The sequence below is a fragment of the Rattus rattus genome, chromosome 7 (assembly GCF_011064425.1).
Source record: "Rattus rattus isolate New Zealand chromosome 7, Rrattus_CSIRO_v1, whole genome shotgun sequence".
In the NCBI taxonomy this organism is placed as follows: domain Eukaryota; kingdom Metazoa; phylum Chordata; class Mammalia; order Rodentia; family Muridae; genus Rattus; species Rattus rattus.
The window spans coordinates 37438302-37447766 of NC_046160.1; the positions used below are offsets into that span (position 1 = coordinate 37438302).

Here is a 9465-nt window from a genome sequence, read left to right on the forward strand (position 1 = left end):
AGGTCACCCAGGCTGTGAGGAGGAAGCAGCTGAAGCCCCACCCTAAAGCACAGGCGGCCTCCAGCTCCCTTCACTGGACGCCCCCTGCACCCTCCACCCCACCCCCACCCCAGCTCCGTCCCACAGCCCATCACCGAGTGAGCTGCCTGATTCTTAAGAGCTTGTGAGGAGGCTTCATCAGGGAACAGCATCTACATGTGCTTGATTAAAGAAGGGCCCTTGGCTGGTGAGGGTACACCTGAGCATTCAGATTTGGGAAGTTCACTTATGGAGCAGTGACAGAGAGGCGGGACATCATAAAGCTGGCCAGGTCAGCTAATTAACCCTGGCAATCAGTGGAGTGGCAGATGTCATGGCCAGGTTGCCCTTACATCCTGTAATATCTTTTTAATATAATCTATGTACAAGTCCTTTATTAGATGCAAGACTGGGGACATTTTCCCCATTATATGACCTGTCTTTGTTTTCTTTTCCTTCCTTCCTTCCTTCCTTTCTTCCTTCCTTCCTTTCTTTCTTTTTCTTTCTTTCTTTCTCTTCTTTCTTTCATTCTCTTTTGTTCTTTCTTTCTCTCTTTTGTTCTTTTTTCTCTTTTTGGTTCTTTCTTTCTTTCTTCCTTCCTCCTTTTCTTTCTCTTTTTAATGGCAGGGTCTCTATACATAGCCCTGGCTGTTCTGGAACTCATTATGTAGACCAGGATGGCTTGGAACTCACAGAGATCCTCCTGCCTCTGCCTCCTGAGTGCCAGGATTAAAGGAGTGCACCACCATGCCCACTAGTCTTCACTTTCTCGATGGTACCCTCCAAAGCACGAATGATAGCAATTCTCTTAATCCTGACTTATTAGTTCTCTGCTGTCATTTGTGATTTGATAGACATTGTCTAGTGCATGAGGCTCTGTGCCCATTATGATTTTCTTCTCCCCTCCCCCTGACCCCCTTCCCCCCCACGCACATGCACACACAGTGAGTAGTGAGCCTCTCAAGTACAATGCTGAGTGGAAGAGACAACCAGGGCATCCTTCTCTTGTTCCTAATTACAGGGGGAGAGCTTCCCATTTTCTTCCATTAAGTACGGTACCGGCTGGCACCTTCGTCAGGATGAGAAAGCACCTGTCTGCCCCTAGTTTTGCCGAGTGCTTCATGAAGGAACATTTAATTGTGTTAAGTGTTTATGTGTTTATGGAGATCACTTAGTGTCTTTTGTCCTATTACTGTGACATATGCCCAGTGGCTTCAGGTGTGGAGCCAACCTTGTATTCCTGAGAGTACATACCATTTTTCTTTTCTTGTTTTTGGAATTATTGAATATTATTAGCTAATAATATCAAAGTTAATATCTCGATCCTGATGTCCAATCATAAGGCAGCAAACACTGCTTCTTGTTCTTCGGGCTTTCTAAGGAAGGCGTCTCAGAGGTTCTGGTGGAGCCTACTGCATTACCAAGGACTTATTCAGGGGATGCAGACTGTGGTATCCACAGGGAGTGGTGCTTCTCAGATACATTTATTAATGCCACAATGTAAACAGTACTCAGGTAACTGTACAGTGATGTTGCATGTTCCCATCTGCACAGTTTGCTTAAGTTTAGTCATCTTGAGTGGACTGGGGGAGCAGTTAGTGATGCCCATGGGCAGGCCCAGGGCTGGAGCCTTTCAGAGTGTTACTCCTCTTATCAGCACTCCTGATTTTATCAACACTGAGGGTCATTAACCCCACTCCTACCCAAGTTTCCTGGTAAACCTGGGTATAGTAGGGTTTCATGGGGACCCAGACTTTCTTAATAAAGCTTTGAAGCTACTCAGCAGGACCAGTGCCACAGGCCAGATACCATTTTTCATTGTGTCTAATGTTTTAATATATTCCTGGATTCTATCTGTGCTTTGGGGGGGGGGTTGTCAACATTCACAGGGGAATATTGGTCTACTTCTCTGATGATGTCTTCATGGATGTCAAGGTAAGAAAGCATGGGTTCTCTGTTTACATGAAGAGGGATGTACCAAGGAGCCGACTGTGAGGTCTCTGTGTGCACACGTGTGTGTGCATGCACAAGGATATGCATGAGGTGGTGGGAGGGGCTGCTTGCTGGTGGATCTGTGTCACAGAGGGTCAATACGCAGTGGGCCACTTGGATTTGTTTTCTGTGTGAGAATTCTCCTCACACGTTATCTGGATGCATTTATTTTCGAATGAATCCATCTTTCCAGAAAAGATTCCTTAAATGTCTTGCACGTTCTGTTGCCAAGGAGAGGCTAGATCGGGAAGAGGCATCTGCAGGTCTGGGTGAGGTCTTCGCTTAAACCTCTCACACATTAGCCCTGTCTCTGTCATGCTCCAATCCTGGATGTTCTCAAAATCTCCGGTAAATCAACTGGCTGTGGCCTTCTGGGGCAATGTGAGGAGTATGGGGGAAGAGGCTTTGGGGATCAGGGCTGGCTGGATTCCAGGCAGGTGAGCTGGCTCATTGGATAAAGGTGCTTTCTGTCAGGTTGTTCCCAGGAGCCACACGGTGAAAGGAGGGAACTGATTCCTGCAGTTGTCCTCCGACCTTCACATATGTGCCACGGTGCATACGCACATGTGATACACACACACTCAGATCCACGCACTAAACAAATAAACGAATGTAAAAACACTTGTTTAAAAGCCTGCATTATAATTTCCCTATGGTCTCCTGGTCCCTGCTCTGTCCTATGTCTTCTGTGGGGCTCTGGACTTCCAAGGTGTGCCTTTTAACTCCTTTGTTGTTATTTTAATAGCGTTTGCTGCAGGCAGAAGTCTCAGTAAGGGTTGTTAACTTTGAGCGATTTTTCTGTCCCAAAGTTGGGGGCCCACCCAGAGTGAAAGAGTGGAGCTCTCTAGTGTGACTCTCCCTCGGCTGCTGCCTCATTGCTCTCTGAGGTTCCAAGCAGGACACAATGGCTCATTTGACCCTCTTTCGACTCCCAGTGTTAGGGATGGAATCTAAACTGGCTTAGGGTTTTCCAGCTGCTGTAGTTATTTGGGGGGGTGGGGGGTGGACTATGGAACCTTTAGGAGGTAGGATCTGACTGGTGAAGTGGGTGCCTACAGGCAGACTTTTGAAGGTTATATCTTGCTCCCTGGCGCTCTCTCTCTCTCTCTCTCTCTCTCTCTCTCTCTCTCTCTCTCTCTCTCTGCTTCCTTGTCAGGCATGATGTGAATGCCTTCTGCGACTATGAACAGAATGTTGCGACCTTTACCACCACCATGATGATCAAAAGCCCCCCAAACCCCTGAGCTTCCTGTTCTTGCTTTCTTCAGGTATCATGGTCACCAAGAGGCAAAGGGAACTAAATTCACCTGCAGGTTTAAATGCAAATGTTTGTGTCAGTCGCTAAGGACCCCTCCCAGACCCCTGTCAGGAATTCTGACCAGAAGGCTTCATTGTGTCACCAGGAGATTGTGGGAGTGGGTAGTCCCTAACATGTGGTTCTGATCTAATGATTAGTCTGTGGTTGGTGGTGGAAGGCTGGCTACGGAGGCATGCTGGCCTAGAGCAACACTGGGAGGTGAGTTCCCAAGCGTGGTGTGACCCTGAGAGCCGGAGGCCTTGGAGAACCAGAGGAGGTCTGGCTGCATATGTTTTGAAGACAGACCACCTCTCTCTTGGTGAGCTGGAAACTGGTGTGTAACGAGGAGAAAAGGATGCCGGGAATATGCACTCAGAAGGCCTTGTCCCCGGTACAGCCAGCCCTGCCTAAGCAACCTCCAAAAGGAGATGCCATGGCTTCAGACCAGCTCTGGCTTCTAATACCTTCCTACCAGGATGCGGTCCCATCACAGCCTTCAATCCGCGTACCTGAGGCTCGCACTCCAAACAGGGGCATCACGCTAGGGGTAAGCCTCGGGGTTTGCTGTGGGATCCCTGTTTGCTGGACAATGGGGCAGAATGCCGTGTGCCCCTTAGACAGCACTGCCCACAGACATCCTCTGGGGACACAGCTTTTCTCGATCGGTCGCTTGGGCCAGGCAGCGTGGAAGCATTCCTGTCTTCTCAGCTAAGTCACCTACACAGCAGGCCACTGGGGACAGAGGGGAACATCAGTGAGGCAGATAGATGGCCCAGATTCCAGGACACTTGGTGAAATCTAAGGTCCAGGGAAACACGGTGGGTATTCCCAAATGGGTGGGACTTCTCAACTTTAATTTTCCAACTCTGACAACTCTGTATGCGGGAGTCTGGCCGGAACATCAATTCTGAGTGGTTTTTGTGTGCCAGGTGCTTTGCTGGGCAGACCCTTTCAACTCCACTCTGATTTGTTAATAAGCCTTGCCGGGACACCTGCCCCATGCCAGAACCATTGCAGAAAGAGATGAAAATCTCTAGCAGGAAGTAAACCAGACAGCAGCCTGTCCTCTCCACACTCGTGCTCTAGTGGGGGCTGGGGGGGGTGCTGGAGGGGAGAGCTCAAGAACAAATAAACAGCATGGCAGTGTGCACCTTTAAACCAACACTCAGGAGGAATCTCTGTGAGTTCAAGGCCAGCCTGGTCTGTATAACAAGTTCCAGGTCAGCCAATGCTACATAGTGAGACCCTGTCTTTTTGTTTTCCTTAAGAAAAAAGTAAATAAACAAATGAAAATATAACGTGCTAGGTGGTAAAGCGTTACGTAGAAAATAATACAGGGGAGGGAACCTCTTACTTAACAGCAATGAGGAAGGCTTGGAAGGCAGTGCTCTAAGCAAAAGCAAGGAGGTTTAGGAGGAACTAGCCATGAGCACGGCTTGTGAGAGGCAAACGTGTTGAAGGCACAGTAGGTGCTGAGGCCCTGAGGGTTTGTGGTACAGGAAGGTGAGGTCCTATGGGAAGGGTCTCTGTGGTGAATAGAGTCAGAGCAGGGACCACATGGTGTTGGACCTCATGGGCCACTGTATGGTGAGCATGGGATCCAAGGAAGATTCATGGCACAGGAACAACACCCCTGTCTATGTAAGAAGGTTCACACTAGGTCCCTTGGTACTTAAGCCCTTGGTTTTTCTCACTACTCTCCTGTCTATACTTCACAGGTAGCAAATGTGTTCAAGAGATGGCTCACCTGTCTTCCTGTCTTGCTGGGTTCCAGAGACTGGTGAAGTATAGGGACATAGAAGCTAACTGTGCCATTAGCTCCGTGTGTGTGTGTGTGTGTGTGTGTGTGTGTGTGTGTGTGTGTAAGCTTACCTGGAACTGTTTCTTTTGAATGATAAAAATGCCACGGTCCACTGTACTAAGCACAGGGTGACCAACTGGACACAGAAGGACAGTCATTGAGTCAGGATCTAGACTCAGCCAGTCTATGCAGCTCCTCTCACAGGGTATCAGTCTCCCTGCCTCTCTCCCCAGTCCTGAGCCCTGTCAGCAGTGAATGACTGATTCACTGACAAGCTAGCTCCCCAGGGGGTCTGCAAGGGCTGCAGGAGAAGAGGCTTAACACACGGGCAATCACTGCTCATCACCAACATTCCCGATGTGCAGAGTGTTATAAAGGCTCAGACAAACATGACGGCCCCTCAGAAGGACCCAACTCTCAACCTACATTACCCCAGAATCAAACAAGAGGCCCTGAAGGGGAAGCCCCTGAGCCACACTTGGGAGTCCCTCAGTCATATCCACCCTTCCTGGAATTTTCCTGTCATCAATGGGGCAAGAGCAGGAAAACTAAGAGGGTAGGAACTGCTGCAGGGTGGCTTTGGAGACAGTGCAGGTCATGAGGTATGACTTAGGGACTCCTGTCACTGTGGCTGTGGCGGGATGTGCATTGTGATCAAAGGAGGTGGAACCAAGGGCATAGGCTCCAGAGGGAGGCCCTGGCTACCACCATACTGCACATCCCCTACCTGGGCTGTGTACACAGTAACCTGGCAGGGACTAGCATTCATTCTGGTCTAAGATGGCAGAGGCCATACCAGCAGGCATGCATATATACACATACACATACACACACATACATGTGCACACACATGCATACACACATGCATGCATATATGTATATACTGTACACATATGTAGAGCATATAAATTAGACCATGTATATACACACCACATGCATACCAGCTACACTCCCCATATACAAACTATATATTCTCCATAACACACACATGTGCACATATGCATACACACATGTATATACTATACATATACGTATGCAACACATGCAAATCAGACCATATATATACACATCACATGTATATAAACTACACTCCTCATATACTAGCTACATAGTCTCCATATCTCTCACACACACACACACGTACTTATACACATAAGCCTCATACATACAAACCATATGTGTATTATATCATGTATGCCAATCTACCTTGCAAAGCCCAGAAGTCCTCTATGGAGAACAGGGAAACTGGCAGCTGCCCACATCTTTGCTATACAGCCCCAGCCCATCCTTCCAGTGCTTGGGGCTGTAATGAGTGGCTAATGCACACTACCTGTAAAGTGAGAAGGGTCAATGCAGTCGCCTGCAGAGGATTTTGGCTAACTTAGGGTCAGAGAGTGGGAGCCACTCTGGCTTCTGTCTATCCCTCCAGATGTGTCTAACACATCCATGACAGTGGATTTGGGAACAGCACCAGCAGGAGGTACGCGGTGGGCAGACCAAGTGCTGAGATGAGGAAGCAGAATCTATAGTTACCTACTCTGAATCCAGGCCTGCTCTGCGGTCAGGGGAGACGGTACTCTTGAAAGCAGAATCTCCCACTTCGGAGATTCTGGGAATATCCTATTTCTAATACCCTTGGGCCAGGCAAGACTTCAAATGGAGGGGCTCAGCCAAGATGAAGACTGGCTTCTATCTAGGAAAAGCAGTGGGGGCCTGGGCTCAGCTGCGACAAGAGAATGTCTCCTACAGAGCGTTCCAGCCCAGTGCTGATGCCCAGAAAGCTCTGAGACCCAATGACTCCCAAACCTCAGGACCTGGGAGCTAACCAGTGCTCACCAGCAGCTCCAACCGGGCGTTCACATGCTCCCTTCTCAGCTACACCGACCCCTGCACACCTATGTCCCTGTCTGCTCTGTCCCTGCTTCCTGGTTTTTGCCTCTCTGCTACCAGCAATATAGGATTATCTTGTTCATATGTCTGTGCCCTCCTGCAGAGTGCTCCAAATGTCACAGATTCTCAGAAAACATCTGTGAGAACAAGCCAAGCTGTGAGAGGCCTCTGGCCACCAGCTCACTGGGAGGGGGGTGTAGGAGGGGCCTGTCTGCTCCCCATCCTTATTGCTGGGGGTCTCTGCTGATAAGGGAAGAACCCCAGAGTCACGGATGAGGGGGCTGAGGGCAGACTTGGCAGCAATAACTGTCCTGTCCTAATGTTAGAAACCAAAATGTGGTCTAGGTTCCCAGGAAGTGTCAACCTGTGGTGTGACTCTAGGAGCTCAGGCTCTAAAGGTTGAGGTGAGTTCCTAAGTAGGCAGGGACATAGGTGACCCCAAAATGCAGGTAAGTGTGTGAATACCTGATATAGCTTCAGCAGGGGACTTGGGCTAGCCTGGGATTGAGAAAGCTGAGAGACTGGATGGCATTAGTGATCGTGGCCCTAATGCCTGCCACCTTCCCTGCCCTCCTCAAAGCAGAGTCTGTTGTTTTCTGGCCCTGTGGGGTTTGCCCAGGCCTCACCACACCATCCCTGAGACCAAAAAGCCTCTGGTATGTAGCCACACATTCTGAGAGCTGTATTCAGAGCCATTCAGACTTGACTCTGAGGATGGGCCCTCAGAGCCTTACCATGGAAATGTGCATCCAGCCAGCCAGCCAGCCAGCTCACCCAAACATCCTCTTCCAGATGGACTGATGAAGCTTCACTTGCCAAGAAAGGCATCCCAGAGCCCAGCACAGCCACTGCCGGAGGATGGCCACAGAAAATGAATGTAGGGTTTCTATAAATGCAGGGAGGGTTTTGTAATGTTGGGGTGGGGGTGGGCGCCAAGGCTGCCAGGGGCCCTGAAAGGATGACTTCAGGTGCCTGCTTTCCTATAGCCTGTGCCCCCTCCCCTGCCCTGCACACCCCAGCCAGGAGCACCAGGCTCAACATCATCTGAGTCCGTTTGCCCCCCATAGCAGCTGCTCTTCCTGGGGCTTTCTTTGTAACCATCAGCAACATCAGACAGGGAGTGCAGTTATTTTCATCGTTGTGGCGACTGAAGAGCACTCTATAAAAGCAACTTAAGGAGGGGGGAGGGGAGGGAGGGAGGGAGGGAGGGAGGGAGGAGGGAGGGAGGAGAGGGAAGGAAAGAGAAAGGGAAGGATAAATCTGGCTCACAGTTTGAGGGTACAGGCTGTCACTGTGGGGAAGTCATGGAAGCAGGATTGAGAGACAGCTGAGGCAGCTGGAGGCAGCTAATGGTGACATTGTATCTATTGTTCAGAAGCAGAGTGATGGCTGCCGGTGTTTAGCTCTTTTGTTCTTATTCAGTCTGGGACACACACACACACACACACACTATTCCAGCCTATGGAATAGTGCCAATAGTACCACTTAGAGTGGTTCTTCCCACCCCAGTGACCCCAATCTAGATAACCCCCTACAGACATGCCCGGAGGCTTGTCTCTTAGATGATTCTTCAAGTTGACAGTCAACATTAGCTCTCACAGAGAGGGACCTAAGAGTGCTGGAGGCTTCGGGGTGACAGAACCTCTGTAGTTGGGTATGAAGATTCATTAAGTCTGTAGTGGACTTGTCACAGTGGGTGACACTTGCAATGTCAAGAGCAGCTTCCGGTGTGACTAAAAGCCCTGTGAGCACCACTCCATCACCTCCCCACTTTGGCACAGCCAACTCCCTCCCATGTGATATTTGCACTGTCCCCAGGTCAGCTGCTAATGATGTCCTGCTTGAACCTCCTTCATATTATGCACCAAATCTTGGGAGTATATCCCCAACCAAAAATACCTGGGTCAGAATGGAAACACAGTATCCAGTGACTCACCACGTACCTGAAGCCTTAGTGTCACTAAGACACCACAGGATGGCTTGCAGGAAGACACCACAGGATGGCTGGGCAGAGACAGGAGGGGGGAACAGAATGAGCCTGTCAAACTGTGGTGTGATGGCAGGGAGGTGGTGGCATGGTCCCTGATGTCACCCTTCCCACATGTAACTTCTTCCTCCCACCCAGCCAGTCCCTGGCACCAGCTTCCTCATGGCTGCTAGTGGACACAGCCCATCAATCTTGACCTACTCACTGACCCTCCATAGTCCACTAAAGATTCTGAATACTCACTCGAGGATGAATTCCAACTATTTTTGGCCTCCTGTTAGCTAGACCTGACTTCTCTGTGGACCAGAAACCACATCATGATGTTGATTGGGGAGGGTAAGACCATTACTCACCCCTGAGACCCAGCGTGGGTGATGCTAACAGCCGCTACCCTGCTAGTTCACTGATTACAGGACCCGTCACAGTTTGCAGTGGGAAACAGTCTGTGCAGAGAGTAAGGCTGGCTGTTCTGGGAATTCT

The 9465-nt window shown here is 49.7% G+C and overlaps 1 protein-coding gene across 1 annotated transcript; it reads right to left on the reverse strand.

Moving 5' to 3' along the window:
• Nucleotides 1–1613: 1613 nt before the first annotated feature.
• On the reverse strand, nt 1614–9149 carry LOC116906034 (ATP synthase subunit ATP5MPL, mitochondrial-like). The gene is made up of 4 exons (XM_032909093.1): nt 9120–9149; nt 8942–9002; nt 5180–5244; nt 1614–1793 (listed from the first exon to the last, which is right to left on the reverse strand). The coding sequence occupies exons 1-4, from the start codon at nt 9147–9149 to the stop codon at nt 1614–1616; spliced, it is 336 nt and encodes a 111-aa protein (XP_032764984.1).
• Between the last annotated feature and the right edge of the window lie 316 nt (nt 9150–9465).

Excerpts from the sequence above, each read along its gene's own strand:
- LOC116906034 (XM_032909093.1), bottom strand. The coding sequence starts at position 9,149 with ATGAGGAAGCTGGTGCCAGGGACTGGCTGG. Across the intron at positions 9,003-9,119 it reads TGGTGCCAGGGACTGGCTGG|CCATCCTGTGGTGTCTTCCT; the intron begins GTGGGAGGAAGA and ends GTCTCTGCCCAG. Across the intron at positions 1,794-5,179 it reads TTCAAAAGAAACAGTTCCAG|CTTCAAAGCTTTATTAAGAA; the intron begins GTAAGCTTACAC and ends CCTGCTGAGTAG.